Source organism: Dermochelys coriacea, chromosome 10 (genome assembly GCF_009764565.3).
Source record: "Dermochelys coriacea isolate rDerCor1 chromosome 10, rDerCor1.pri.v4, whole genome shotgun sequence".
NCBI lineage: Eukaryota > Metazoa > Chordata > Testudines > Dermochelyidae > Dermochelys > Dermochelys coriacea.
In genome coordinates this window covers 80,455,413-80,470,908 of record NC_050077.1, presented here as the reverse complement: position 1 = coordinate 80,470,908, position 15,496 = coordinate 80,455,413, and the positions used below count along the sequence as shown (strand labels likewise).

Sequence of the window (15,496 nt, the reverse complement as noted above, 5' to 3'; positions counted from 1 at the left end):
ACCCTCCCTTCCTCCCAAGACCCCAAGAGATTACATGAAACCCAATATTAACAGAAATATTTTCATGTAATTTGTTTAAAGATTACATGAAAATAGATAGCTTGAGATTTAAACATCCCTCTAAAGTATTTGCAACCCAAACATTGCAGCATGTTGTTAATGCATGACAACCAGAAAAAGAAACGCATTAGAAACAAAAAGAAGTTGACTAATTATTTTCAATGGTCAAGCTCAGAGGAATTCACAAAATAAAACAGCATAATACTGTAAAGAACACTAGATTTTAAAATAATTCATTTTTAATAATGTGAAATGAATTTAGTATCACAAAGACAACTTTTAAAAAATAAACATGAATTTTATCTTAAAAGGGTCTCTTTAAAATGTATTAAAGACTTAATTCAAATTGGATTTCAGGTTTATACTCATTAGGTTTTACCATGGCATTATCCTAAAAGGAAGAATTTGAAAATATGAAGAAACAATCCAAATTTCATTGCTTAATTGAAGATGCCAAAGAAAGTGTTGTTTGAATAAGTAGTTAATGGTCCAAATTCAGGATTCCGATAAGCTCCCATTAGCATGAAATGAAGCAACTAGTTGAATACACACTTGTGAGGCCAAAATTTGGACTACTGTTAGTGGCTTAAATTAATAATTTTAAACCTTTCACTGCCATTGAAATCATTATATTAAAATATATGACAAGCACTATCATATTGGCATACACAATGCAGAAATAGCAGTCATATTATTTACCTGTAGTGCCTCAGCCTGCTGTGTACTGATCCTGATTTTAGGAATTCTGTAATCCCAAGGTGTAACAAGGATTTTCTGCGCATTTTTACCCTGAGATTGACTCTCTTCTTTGGATGGAAAAGTGACCACATAATCTCGCCAATTCTTCTGAACGATTCCAACAACTCTACCTTTGAAAGAGGAGTACCGTTGGCTAGACATCAAATGGTTAGGCCGGTGGTGCCCAAACTTTACCTTTTGTGCCCAGCCTCTGTTACTAATAATGGAATCTACATGTGCCCTTGCTCCATTACTGCACAGCCAAGGCTTCCTCAGCAGAGATGGAGCTGTGGGAAGAACTGGAGATGGAGGAGGAGCCGGGGCTAGAGGCAGAGCTGACTTAGGGGTGGAAAGGGAATGAGGGCAGAGCTATGGCTGGGGCCGGAGCTGGGCTGAGGGGCTCCCTTCCTGCCCCCTATGGGGATTGGCCTGGGCCCTGCTGTGCCCCCCTTGTGGGTGTGCCCCATAGTTTGTGGACCACTGGGTTAGGGAGAAATATTAAAGTAGGAGGTTTGGTGGATTCATCACTCTGCAATATGAACTTGTGTATCCCACAAGTCAATACTAGGATTGCTAACAAGATCTGGTATGCAAGCAAGTGACTAATGAGCTTTAGATTGTGGATATATGTTTTGAGAGCTACACCTTTTGATCAAAATCAATATTAATATTGTTCAAATATAAGTTTATGATAAACTGACATTTACACAGCTAGGCTATAATGAGCTAAATTTATATAGCACCATTCATCCCAAAAGACACCAGTGTACTTTATATTCTTAAACCAATTATCCGTAAACTATCCACAGGAATCTCCTTAATTCATCACTGAAATGCAGCCAACTCTGGAGTGGAATGCGGCAACTGCTTAATAGTCAACAGCAAAATCATTTCTCATTTTATGACAGGAAAAGAACACCACATCTCCTAAAACCTGAACTCTGACTTGAGCAAACTTAAGATCTCTTACTCATAGGTATGAATTTACTGATATGATGGTAGGGTAAAATTTTCAAAGGTGCCAAAGTGATTTGGGAGCCTAGATCCTTTGGTTTTCATGGGAGATGGGCACTTAAATTACTTAAGTGCTTTTGAAAGTTTTACTTGTAATGTTACTTTGAACATGGGAAAGTAGGAGGTTGCACTCAATGTTTTGTGTTTGAGTGTGATTATGCAGAATTGGGAGCAGTGTGCACAGTGAGTGGTTCTTATCAGATTTGAGAGTTAATATGTTATGAAGTGAGAGACTGTGTGTTTCGGTAGTAAAGTATGCAAGATATTATCATTCAAACCAATTTCATCTTAACTGGCAATCACCTTAATGTTTAGTGATTGTGTTGTTGATAAATGCATTTGAGCAACTATAACTCTGTGGGAATATTATAGGTGGGGCTGACAGCACTGCCTATTATTAAGGTCGACCAATATCTTCTATTGTAAGATCTATTTTCAGTTACTTATAAATTTGTTAAACGAACCATTTTTACTGAAGTTTTCCATGCCAGCTGCCTCCCTCAGGCTAATTATTTTTGGAAAATTTAAGCCCAAAATGGTTCAAGCACTTCCAAGAATAAGGCTGGGGAATAATGCTGCCCTGGAGAACTGGATTCTATCTAAGTTTCTGCCACAGAATGCCTAAATTATGCTAGTGAAATCACTTAAGCCAAATTTTTCACAGATAGTCACTAATAGTGTGTTCCTCATTTTCTGGGTGCCTGACTGGAGACCCTGGTTTGCAGTCAATGGGAGCTGTACTTTGAACATATTAAATTTTATATAATAAATTATCTGAAAAATCAGGTCCTGAGTGTCTCAAATTGGGCACCCAAAATTAATGAACAGTTTTGACTAGGGCTGTTGATTAATTGCAGTTAACTCATGTGATTAACTCAAAAAAATTAATCGTGATTAATCGCACCGTTAAAAAATCAGAAACCAATTGAAATGTATTAAATATTTGTGGATGTTTTTCTACATTTTCAAATATATTGATTTCTATTACAACACAGAATACAAAGTGTACAGTGCTCACTTTGTTATTTTTATTACAAATATTTGCACTGTAAAAATTATAAATAAAAGAAATAGTATTTTTTAATTCACCTCATACAAATACTGTAGTGCAATCTCTTTATCGTGAAAGTGTAACTTAAAAATGTAGATTTTTTTTGGTTACATAACTGCACTCAAAAACAAAACAATGTAAAACTTTAGAGCCTACAAGTCCACTCAGTCCTACTTCTTGTTCAGCCAATCGCTAAGACGAACAAGTTTGTTTACATTTATGGGAGATAATGCTGCCTGCATCTTACTTACGTCACCTGAAAGTGAGAACAGGTGTTCATTTGAATAGAATGCAGTAAATAAGGCATAGAGCCACACATTGAACAATGAGAAAATAATATAGAACAGCTGTTTATTTAATGAGCACTGACCATTCAGTGCGCTGAAAGAGGTCCTGTGGAAAAAACCAATACGTGATCGTGCGTCATAATGCATATGTACAAGGAGGCTGATTAAAGGCTGCACAGACCACCTTAATTCTGCCATTTCCTAACTTCAGAGTGCTTGACTTTGCAACCTGAACAATGTTTTTGTGTGTGTATATATATATATATATATATAAAAATCAAATCAGTGTGTGTGTATGTGTATATATATGTATATGCACTGCTGTCTACTTTACCTGTGGGCATAGGTTCACTGGAGGTGTCTCCTGGTGCCTTTTCTTCAGTATCATTCTCACAAAGAGAAGCAGTTCTTCCTTTCCATTCATGCCGGAGTAACATCTCTACAGCTACTACATCACCATGAATTGCACGGTTCCGAGCTTTGGTACCATGAATAAGTATATCACTTTGGAGATCTACGTTTAAAATAGTAACAAAATAGATTATACATTCCTGAAAATTCACACCACTTCTCCGCTGGCTATTTTTTGTTGAAACAATAGTTTGCAGTAATCTGGCAGTTCTTATATGACTGCTCCCAAAAAAGACTGTGGGCAAGTACCAATGCTACACTGTCAGGAGGAATCTCTCTTAGTTTTTTAAAAAGCTAAGTTTGGTATTTGGAGTCTTGGATAAAACAATCACATTGTCATCAGCCCACAATGACCAATGCCCTTTTCCTGCAAACATTTGTGCACAAGCTTAACTTTAATCATGTGAGTAGTCTCACTGAAGCCAAAGCTGAGCACATGCATAAGTGTTTGCCCAACTATGGGGCGTCAGGGTTGTTCCAAGCCATTCAGTAGGACAGACAGAGCCATAATCCATTAAACTGTACAGTGTGGGAGAAGGGAAGGCTGAAATACAGATTATTGTTAGAGGGGATATATATGGAGCAGTTTTCAGAGTCCTTCTCAGCACATGAAGGAAACCGGACCAACCCAATTTCTCGTATTTTCTTTCCCCATTGTCCTACTGACTGAGGAGTTTGTATGGCTTCTTGTAGAGAGCCTGGAACCATTGTTCCTGAGTAAGCTGGAAGGAGTTACCAGAAGGTGGCGTGGAACATACTCAAACTAATCTCTAAAATATAGCATTTTATCAGAAATATTTTCACCTGTTTCTTTACCACTGGCTCCTTGAAGTCGAACAAAAGCTTCCATTTGTACTCTGTGCTTATTGACATTCAGGACACCCTAAAATAAAGTAATAGTCACTAACCAATAGATGCAGCTACGGGGGGAAAAAATCTTCACACCTCAAAATGACCAACTTTATATACATTAAAAGTACTCACTTCTTAAAAATCCATTTAAAAATGTTTCCTAATCATTTTCATAGGAAATTTAGAACAAGACTGTTTCTCCTTGTGGGGAGCATACTACATAGAATAGAGTTGAAATACTGAATTCTTGAAAGAGCCAAGCATTCTTTCTAGATATTTTTTATTTAATGTAGCACTGATGAAAGCTCTGAAGACTACTACAGCTCTCTTTTTATCCACAGATTAGGCAGACTACAAGCAGAGTCAGTGCAAACTTACACACATGGCACTGCCGTCTTGACTCAGAGGTACCACTTATGAGGCAAAAAATTAAGTCTGTGTATTCTATTCTTGCCTTTTTGCTGAGGTTGCCAATAAAGGTACCAGGTTGCTGCCTCTTTTGGTGTTTTTTTATTTTTCTTAACATGGACATGTATCCACTAACAGCTGAACGTAAGCCAATGAATAGCCATAAACTGGTACAGAATTCTGATTACTAATGACCTGAACTGGCTTCAAACGGACAACCTAAAGGTGAGAGGTATTGTAGCTTCACATTTTATTTGTATTTTTTAAAAAAATATATGTGTTGCTTCTAAACACAATATCTACTTTCCCAACTGATGTGTGAATCATATGCTAACATAATGATCTTTAAAGGCCAGTTGAAGATTAGCGCCAACAGAATCCCATCAAATCCTTTTCCATGAAAGAAAATTGAAGAAAAAATTATGGAATCCACAGGACTCATCTGATCAACTTTTTCATTTTATTTGAGAAGAAGGGGACAGGAACAAAAAGATTCTCAAAGTTTACTTGTTATCTGTCTCATACTCCCTCTTTGCTCATTACACTCCTTCCAATCCCTTCTCTCACCGTTACCTGTATGTTTTCTTTTATGTCACTTCTATTCTGGGAACAGTTTTCCATTTTTTTAGCCCACCCCCTCACCACACGGCTTTTTTTGAAGCCTTATAATACATTTTCCCTCATTCTCCCAATCTTCTGTATTTAATATTATTTCATATATCACAGTTTTCTGAGTTAGACTATAAATTCCTTGGCACAGGCCTCATCTTTCTTTGTATGCTCTATAAATAATAGATTACCTGTATATATCTTCCAGATTTGATCCCAGCCTCCAATACTTCCATAGGAAGATGTTCAGGGTATTCCTTCCCATTGTTTTCTTGGCTTTCAGACTCTCGTTCACGCCGAGATTGAAGTATAGAATCGTAGAGTTCATGGACAGCTTTTAAGTCAGGCCAAAAATTATCCAAGTAATTCTATACACATTATAAACAGAGCACAAAAGATTTTAAATAGAGAGTTATGGTTCTATTCACAACAGAATTCGGTGCAGACTCGACAATGCTTCTGTGATGTTGGTGGTCAGTATCCTAAATACCACATACCCATTCCAGCAGTAAACTAACACAAATTTTATTCCTCATCTCTAGAGAAGAACAGTGTAGTACCCCACTAAATCACTTTGCTACCATAAATACTATAGAAGGGGTTTTTATCATTATCTTAGTTTCAGATAACATTTTAACTATAAAAATGAAATAACTTTTTGAAAGATTTAATTCAAAGTAGGACTATAAAGCAATTAAAAAATTAATCACAATTAATCACACTGTTAAACAATAATAGAACACCATTTATTTAAATATTTTTGGATGTTTTCTACATTTTCAGATATATTGATTTCAATATCAACACAGACTACAAAGTGTACAGTGCTCACTTTATATTTATTTTTATTACAAATATTTGCACTGTAAAAACAAAAGAAATAGTATTTTTCATTTCACCTAATAGAGGTACTGTAATGCAATCTCTATCATGAAAGTTGAACTTACAAATGTAGAATTATGTACAAAAAAACTGCATTCAAAAATAAAACAATGTAAATGTTTTTAAATGTTTAGAGCCTACAAGTCCACTCAGTAACTACTTCAGCCAATTGCTCAGACAAACAAGGTTGGTTACAATTTGCAGGAGATAATGCTACCCGCTTCTTGTTTACAAAGTCACCAGAAAGTGAGACCAGGTGTTCACATAGCACTGCTGTAGCCGGCATCACAAGATATTTACATGCCAGATGCACTAAAAATTCATATGTCCTTTCATGCTTCAACCACCATTCCAGAAGACATGCAAATATTTGTAATAAAAAATAAAAATAAAGCACCGTACACTTTGTATTCTGTGTTGTAATTGAAATCGATATCTTTCAAAAGGTAGAAAAACATCCAAAAGTATGTAATAAATTTCAATTGGTATTTTATTGTTTAACAGTGCAATTAAAACTGCGATTAATCATGATTAATTTTTTTGAGTTAACTGTGATTGACAGCCCTAATTTAAAGTAAATTAGATTTAGTTAAAGTTACTTCATTTTTAATAGTCTAAGATGCTGTTTAAAAAAAGTGACGTTTTTGTTAGTTTGTTTAAATGTTATTGTTAGCTTAACAACACCCCTTTCACCACCTATAGTATTTTCACCACTGAGTCACAAGAGTGAATACAAGCCAGGTTGGTAGTAATGAGAAGTGGTTTACACTTAGCAAATAATTCGTGGTTTACATAAGTGAACTGGTGAAGTTTCAGTTTGGTTACTAATAAAACAGTGTCCACATAACAATTGGCATCAACTGTCCTCCTCCCCCCACATATGTACACGCTGGCAGTCTCAAAACAGAGGCCAGTAACTGAACGGATCATGGAGACTGAACTACCTTCCCATTACTACAGACAGTCCCAACTACTCAAGGCTGAGGCTGACAGGCAGAACAATGAAGATGAATCTTATGCTGTGCTGCCTGCACTGTACCTGCACTGCAGATATCATTCACTAACATAAAATTTTATGAAAACTGGAAAAAAGACGAAAAGGCCCCCAGAGCATCTAAGTATGAGCAAGGCACAGCCTGCACTTTCTGCACCTACTGTTTTCTTCCAAACCTCCTCCGTTTTATCTACCTCTGTCTTTTCTGATGTAGTCCTAGTATCCAAATTCTTGCTTTCATTTATACATCCTAACTTAAAAGTTAGTAGTGTAGTATTTTTACATGCAATCTTTGAGATGGCTTAACATACACATAATACGTTATAGTCCTTAATTTGTCATTATTTTAATCTTGCACAAAGGCACCTTTCTTCTACTTCTTTTAACACGTTACCTTGAATAAAATCACAAACACTCCTTCCGTTTCACCTCCATATTCTCTGATAGCATCTTCATCTTCTGTTACCATAACAACCGGCAGCTGACCCAAGCAGTGATTATAATACCATACTGCTGCATTGTAAATACTCCTAGAAAAGTACAGTTCACACTAACATGTCTATCACATCACATCTGTTACGTTCAAGACGTTTTCTAGGGTCTACATAGCAGTGATTACATTTCTAACATGCATACTCAGAGATTTGGAAATCAGGTTAGCATATAGCCAACATATTGGTCAAAATTATGGGTGCTCTATCAGAGAAAGATAGAACTGGGAGCCTCATTCCTTCCCTAAAACACATGCACATGGGACCGAGCTATGACAAAGACATAGTGCACCTTTGAGTGCGAGGCTGTAAAACAAGTTGGAATGTAGCCATGTCTCTAACATTCTGGCAACTACAATAATGTCTGGCAGCAGGGATTGGTGGGAATATACTTCATTACTTTCCAAAGCAGGTGTAAAAAGTCTAGCAAGAGCTGCTCTTCTGTCTGTGACCAGTTTTAGGCACAGTGCCTAAGAACACCATATCTTGGCCACAACAGTTTTGCACACCCTCAATCCTCAAGTACCTCAAAGAGAAGTAAGCAAGTTCCTCCCAATCCATCTTTCACTGAAGTCAGTGAGAGTCTATGGTTTAGGTAATGTATCATAAATTAATGGATCAATTTATTTTTTACAAGGCTCAGGCCCGCTTGCCCCCTAAGAAATTCAAAATGCATATACATTACAATTGCAAGTGCAAGTCAAGTCATTGTGTGAGCAAATGCTGCTTTGACCATGCAAACAGAATGCAAGCTGAATATGTAAATACAAGCATGAAAGTGAAGCCTGTTGCTGCATACATTTTCTTCATGAAAGAACGCATCAAAATTTTGGCTTAATGTGTTCCAGAAGACTATTGTGATAAGAATATTAAAAGTTATTTCCATTATAGACACAGTGCTGTGCTGTGCTAGGACACCCTAGGACTTCAAATGCTGTACATTACCTTGTGGCCAGGTAGTCTGACCGCTTTAGGTCTTACATATCCAGTGCCCTAGCATTTCTAGGCATGAACGGTCTATACGGTCATGCTTTTTTTGTTCAGTGCAAAACTGAATACTCCCATTATTAGTTAAAACATACCTGGTCTGCCATTTCTCCATTGATTCTCCCCTCTCTCTTGGAAGATAACAATACTGCTGGAATTCATTAGCAAACAGAATACCGTCATGACGGGCATCCTTCACTAGCTTTCGCAATTTGTTGTACTGTCTGGAATATGAGCAAGACAAATGTACACTGTGTCACCTTTTTAATAATGCTGTTTCAACTCTAGTTAAAGATTTAGTGAAAAAATGAAGGAAAATTACAACAATTAGTTTTAACACTATAAAGCTGAATCCTGATCCCAGTATAGTTGATGGAAGTCTTGCCACTGACTTTAATGGGAAAAGGATTTGACCTTTGTAGAGCAAAATGAACAGTTACTAAAACAGTATGTATACATCAAACGTTTTTAGAAACACTTTGCTGTTTCTATACAGTATTTTCAGAGTAAACTATAGGTTAGGCCAGAGAGTTGCGAATCAGGACACCAACGCTTTACCCAGCCTCTACCACCAAAGCATTATGTGACATCAGACAAGCCTAAGCCTCTCTATGCCTCAGTTTCCCCATTTGTAAAATTGGGATCATAACACTTTTTAAAAAGTCAGATTGCGAGGCTTAATTCATTAATGAGACTGTTGGGTTACAAGTCAATTTAGACAACCTCCTACCTCTGTAACCTACAGTGTGACTCACTGTCCCCTCCCTGTGACTGGACCAAACAGAGGTTTATGAGTCTGGTAAAGCCTTTGAGCTAACTGACCTGGATCTTTTAGCTCAGGCAGTAGAGGCTCTTGCTTTTAATCCAGAGGTCTAAAATCAATCCCTGCCACCCACGATTCATCCAGGCCATCATGTTGCAGTAATAAATACTAGATATAATTCTTAAAGTCTAATTTACCTTTCAATATTTGTATTTACTTTTCGCTCTATGGCACAACAAATGCAGACCAGTTAAATTTTGTTAAATGTGTATTTCAGGAATCTATTTATAATCCTGTTTAAATAAACTCCCCAAGTCCTAAAATTCAGGCCTAAACTCTCCTGAAAGTGCCCCGTCTTCAGCCTCGTTCATTCAGCAAGTTAAGCACACTCCTTTTGTTTCAAAGTTTGCCTGAAGACAGATAATATGGCAGCTTTTGTGCGTGCGTGTGTGTGTGTGTTAATTTTTTTAAAATGATGATTTACAAAGAAAATGATGATAGTTTTTAATAAAACTACAGTTTATATTAAAGTTAACGGTTTAGATTGGAATATCAGTGGGATGGGGACACTGTCATGATTGTCTGTAAAGTGCTATGTATGTTTAGGTTGCTGTTTGAATAATAATGAAAAAAATTTCTTCTAAAAATATTTGATTTCTATAAACAAAGTATTTTTTCCCTACAGGTCTGATATTTAATCCTTTCCCAGGACGTAAAGAGTTATAATACCACAAAAGCCTTTCTGCTCATGCTATCTGTAAATAGTAAGTTTATATTTCTGTTCAAGGAAAATATCTAAAATTTTGTTAGAAATTGGTAAGAAGAAGTCTTGAAAACCTCTAATTGCTATCCATTACTTCAAAATGTTCAATAAAGTTAAGCATAATTATTATTAGAAAACTGTTTACAAGACAAGTAATTAAAACAACAGAAAAACTGCTGGTTTGAATTTCAGTGAGGAGTTACTCAGCAGATGCTTTGTCTCCAGAGATCCAATGAACTCAGATTTCCAGTGCATATATTTTAACATTTCAACAAGATTTACATGTTGCCTAGCAACACATCAGGCATCATCGTGTAAAAATGGAACAAGATTAAGATGTTCTTAGAGGACAGACACTTCAAGACATAAGGTCAAATATTATGCCATAAAATATTGCTAGTATATGCCCCAAATGCTGTGGCATACCACTCACAAGAAAACTTAAGCATAGCCAGGGAAATGTTCCAGGGCTAAAAAGGCAAATGGTGGGATAACCAGTAGTATTTTACTTACAGTTTTTTGCTTACAACTGCTCAGGAAGTAGAAATATTTCCATTAAGCATGCCTGAAATCTAACCTTTGAAATAGTCACAAGTAATATTCCTAGACCAACTTCAGCTAGACCAATCTTGATTAACTTTTGGATATCTCAGACTTTAGAGCACAGATTAACTTGCATAGTTTCTGCAGTATACTATTAACCTTTGCATGTCCAAGAAATATATTTTAGTGACCAAAAATTGAAATTATATAATACTTAGTATTTAGATTTTCTTTTAAAGATGAAAGAGCATAAGAGTAGCGACAAAATATGTCTGAGTCAAGTATTTTTTTTAACTATTTCAGAAACCGATCAGCCAGAAAATCTACACTTTGATCTATTTAATGTACATTTTTATAGTAACACAAAAGAAACACAGTATAAAACACAAATGTAAGCCATGTACAACATTTTTATAAAATATATACAATTATATTGCTTTACAATTATGCATTTTTAGCATGTAAAATGCAAAAACTGCAGTCATACTGTCTTTAGCTTCTACTAGGAAGGCATCAGATTGCTGAATACTATGCAAGTTGTACTATTGCTCTTATCCTGTGAAAGAGGAAAAGAAAATGATGCTTCTGTATATCCAACTAATCAAAATTTGTCCCCATCCCAAATTACATTATAAAGTTTCTTGAGGGATTTTTAAACATTAGAAATAATCAGTATCTTGGTGAGCTCAGATTTCCATGCTTAAATACTTCTAAATTTTGCCATTTCAATTCCAACAAATTTTACAAGTCTAAAGAAGTAATATATTATGGCATAGATACCTGCGACCCCTTTGATGCTGGACAGCTTGACATGCTGTTTGCATGAAGATAATACCCTTCAGCTCTGGAAACTCAAGAATCTCAAGGTAATCTTGAACAATCTTCCAGTCTGGGACAACATAATGAGTCACATCATCTGACAACAATTTCCCATCTGAAATATAATTCAAAGTTTAAAAGTTTAAACATCATTTTCAATTGTGGTTTATTAATAATGCCCCCATGCCAGGAAATCCTAGTTCCCAGATTCTTAGATTATAAAGCCAAAATGGACGACAGTGTTATCTAATCTGACCTCCTGCATAACACAGGCCATAGAACTTCCCTGAAGCACAGAAGAAAAACATAGTAATCCTTAACTCTCTTATAAAATATTTTTTCTAATAAATAAAATAAAATATAATCACATATGATACAACCTTCTCAAACTATACTATCTGTGATTGGGGTCATAAGGACTCTGCATCGATGGAACAATCTGGTGAAAATTCGATTAAAAAATTAAAGTGAGCAAAAATCTGATTTCATTACAAAACAGATCACTTAAAGTGCAGACAACAGATCAATTTTCTCTACTTTCACATGAAAAGATTTTTTTTTTTTTTTAAAAAGTATCTGAAACAAAAACTCTTATGATTTATTTGGAGGGAGGGGGCGTGTTTGGGGAGAAGAGGGAGAGAGGTACTTCCATACCACTGCTTCCACAGATTTCATGATTTGGTAATACCCACTTACTACCAGAGAGCTAGCAGAGAGTTCTTTACCTGTATGTCTATATAAAATATTACACAAATGTACATGCTTGGAGAGAAGAGAATTCTGTAACAGGAAAGATTTCAGATCTAAAATATCTCTATTGTTTACCCTAAAGGAAGACCATACACATTCTGCTGGGCCTAGCTCTCTAAAAAAAAACTTCCTGAGAAATCCTTCATGGCAGAAATAAATTGGAAAATGTTCAGCATTGATTGTTTTAATTTCATTTAGCATTCCTGGGTTGTCCAGAGAGCAAATAATGTTTTCTTATGAGATACATTTTTTTCCTCTGTGTATCCATTTGTTCCTAATGCCATTTTTAACATGGGATTTCAGCATGTACAGCAAGCATCGGTGGACTATATTTAAATTGCGCATATCCTGATAAATCGACTGACTTTCTCAGGTTTCCCAAGAACTGATACAATGCAACTGGTCTCATTAACAATGATATTTATAACCTGTGAACTCAGTCTTCCCCCTTCTACTATTGTATCTGTTGTGGTACAGCACCCCCAGAGCTTTGGCTGAGGAAAACTAAGATTCATTTTTATTGCCTCCAACCCCTCCTCTACATGCCTGTGACCCCCAAACCCTACACCCACTTCTTCTAACCTCTATCCCATCTCTTCTGTCAGCGCCTAGTATCAACATACCCCCAGGCCTCGCCCCCAATCCCTGGTGCCTTTATCTGCACCCCCGACTCCAGTGTCTTTTACAGATGGTGCCACCCCATTCACTACAGTAGAACCTCAGAGTTACGAACACCAGAGTTATGAAATAACCGGTCAAGCACACACCTCACTGGGAACCACGCAATCAGGCAGCAGGAGACACACACGCACAGAAGCAAGCGCAGCATAATAAAGACATTTTTTCCCAACGTAAGGAAACCGTTTCTGGGCTCGTTTCATTTAAATTAAGATGGTTAAAAGGCACGTTTTCTTTTGCATAGTAAAGTTTCAAAGCTGTATTAAATCAATGTTCAACTGTAAACTGTTGAAAGAACCACCATAACATTTTGTTCAGAGTTAGGAACATTTCAGAATTACAAACAACCCTCCATTCCCAAGGCGTCTATAGCTCTGAAGTTCTACGGTACCACTAGACCAGGGGTCAGCAGCCTTGGAGAAGAGATGTGCCGAGTCTTCATTTATTCACTCTAATTGAAGGTTTCGCGGGCCAGTAATACATTTCAATGTATTTAGACGGTCTCTTTCTACAAGTCTTTAAGACGTAACTAACCTATTGTTGTATGTCAAGAAAATAAGGTTTTTACAGTGTTTAAGACGCTTCCTTTAAAATGGCAGGTTTCAGAGTAGCAGCCGTGTTAGTCTGTATTCGCAAAAAGAAAAGGAGGACTTGTGGCACCTTAGAGACTAACACATTTATTAGAGCATAAGCTTTCGTGAGCTACAGCTCACTTCCACCAAATGCATCCGACGAAGTGAGCTGTAGCTCACGAAAGCTTATGCTCTAATAAATGTGTTAGTCTCTAAGGTGCCACAAGTCCTCCTTTTCTTTTTCCTTTCAAATGAAATTCAAATGCAGAGGCCCCCCCAGAACCGGTGGCCAGGACCTGGGCAGCGTGAGGGCCCCTGAAACGTCAGCCCGCCGGCCATAGGTTGCCTACCCCTGCACTGGACCAGGGTGTCTCCTTCTGCACCCTACACCGCCCACGTTCCCTCTTTTACCCTCGACACCTGGTGCCTGCGGCCCCTTTCCACCAGCTTCCTCAGCGACCCCCCTCTGCACCCTCCTTCTGGTGCCAGCAGCCTCCACTAGCCTAGCCCCCGAAAGCCACCCTCCACCATTCTCCCCCAGGCCGGCTGCCCTCCGATGCCCCCAGCCCCACAGGGCTTGCGCCCCCAGCCTCTCGTGCCCTCTACTCCTGGTGCCACTAGTCCCTGGTGCCCCCCTCGGCCTCCCAGGCCCTTCCAACAGCCTAGTCCTTGCGCCCCCACACAGCCCCCCGCCCAGCACCGTGGGCCCTGCTGCTCGGACCCTCCCCCCACGAGCCCCTGCTGCCCGCCCACGCCCGCTGCCCCCGGCCCCCCTCACCGCGCGGGCAGGCGGCCGGGCACAGGGCGCTGCGGCAGGGCACGTCGGGGCGCAGGTAATGCTCCCGCACGACGCGCACCGAGCGGCCCTGCGGGCCCCGCAGCTGCAGCACCTTCTCCGTGCGCTGCATCGGGCCGGGGGCAGGCGCGGGACGCTGGGGCAGGCGGGTCAGCGGCCGCGCCCGGCGGGGCCTGGAGGCGGCGCCGCGCCACAGCGCAAGGCGGGGCCGCCGCCGACAGGGCGGAGCCTGCCCCGGAGGGCGGCGGCCACAGCGCGTGGGGCGGGGGCGCAGGGGGAGGGGCCGGGGAGGGTGCTGGGGGGAGGTTAGGGCTGGTGCTGAGGGAGGTGGGGCGGAGGGGCCAGGGATGGTGCTGGGGGGAGGTTAGGGCTGGTGCTGAGGGGCCAGGGCTGGTGCTGGGGGGAGGTTAGGGCTGGTGCTGGGGGGCCAGGGATGATGCTGGCAGGGAGGTTAGGGCTGGTGCTGAGGGAGGTGGGGCGGAGGGGCCAGGGATGGTGCTGAGGGGCCAGGGCTGGTGCTGGGGGGAGGTTAGGGCTGGTGCTGGGGGGCCAGGGATGATGCTGGCAGGGAGGTTAGGGCTGGTGCTGAGGGAGGTGGGGCGGAGGGGCCCGGGAGGGTGCTGGGGGGAGGTCAGGGCTGGTGCTGAGGGGCCAGGGCTGGTGCTGGGGGGAGGTTAGGGCTGGTGCTGGGGGGCCAGGGATGATGCTGGCAGGGAGGTTAGGGCTGGTGCTGAGGGAGGTGCGGCGGAGGGGCCAGGGATGGTGCTGGGGGGAGGTCAGGGCTGGTGCTGAGGGGCCAGGGCTGGTGCTGAGGGGAGGTTAGGGCTGGTGCTGAGGGAGGTGGGGCGGAGGGGCCAGGGATGGTGCTGGGGGGAGGTTAGGGCTGGTGCTGGGGGGCCAGGGATGATGCTGGCAGGGAGGTTAGGGCTGGTGCTGAGGGAGGTGGGGCTGAGGGGCCCGGGAGGGTGCTGGGGGGAGGTCAGGGCTGGTGCTGAGGGGCCAGGGAGGGTGATGGGGGGAGGTCAGGG

The 15,496-nt window shown here is 40.2% G+C and overlaps 1 protein-coding gene across 6 annotated transcripts in view; it reads right to left on the bottom strand.

The window, feature by feature from the left end:
* Positions 1–14,689, bottom strand: part of DIS3L (DIS3 like exosome 3'-5' exoribonuclease) — a 31,985-nt gene extending 17,296 nt beyond the window's left edge. Inside the window, exons 1-8 of one of the 6 annotated variants that reach the window (XM_038419304.2) lie at positions 14,451–14,689; positions 11,634–11,787; positions 8,880–9,008; positions 7,701–7,836; positions 5,622–5,798; positions 4,366–4,444; positions 3,485–3,664; positions 760–929 (exon numbers count right to left, since the gene is read on the bottom strand). In XM_038419304.2, the coding sequence (XP_038275232.1) occupies positions 760–929; positions 3,485–3,664; positions 4,366–4,444; positions 5,622–5,798; positions 7,701–7,836; positions 8,880–9,008; positions 11,634–11,787; positions 14,451–14,580 (1,155 nt within the window). In that variant the 5' untranslated portion in view covers positions 14,581–14,689. Of the gene's footprint in view, positions 1–759; positions 930–3,484; positions 3,669–4,365; positions 4,445–5,621; positions 5,799–7,700; positions 7,837–8,879; positions 9,009–11,633; positions 11,788–13,449; positions 13,587–14,450 lie in introns of those variants that run through there. The other 5 variants (XM_043494111.1, XM_043494110.1, XM_043494112.1 and 2 more) reach the window with 5 other exon arrangements.
* Positions 14,690–15,496: the final 807 nt, after the last annotated feature.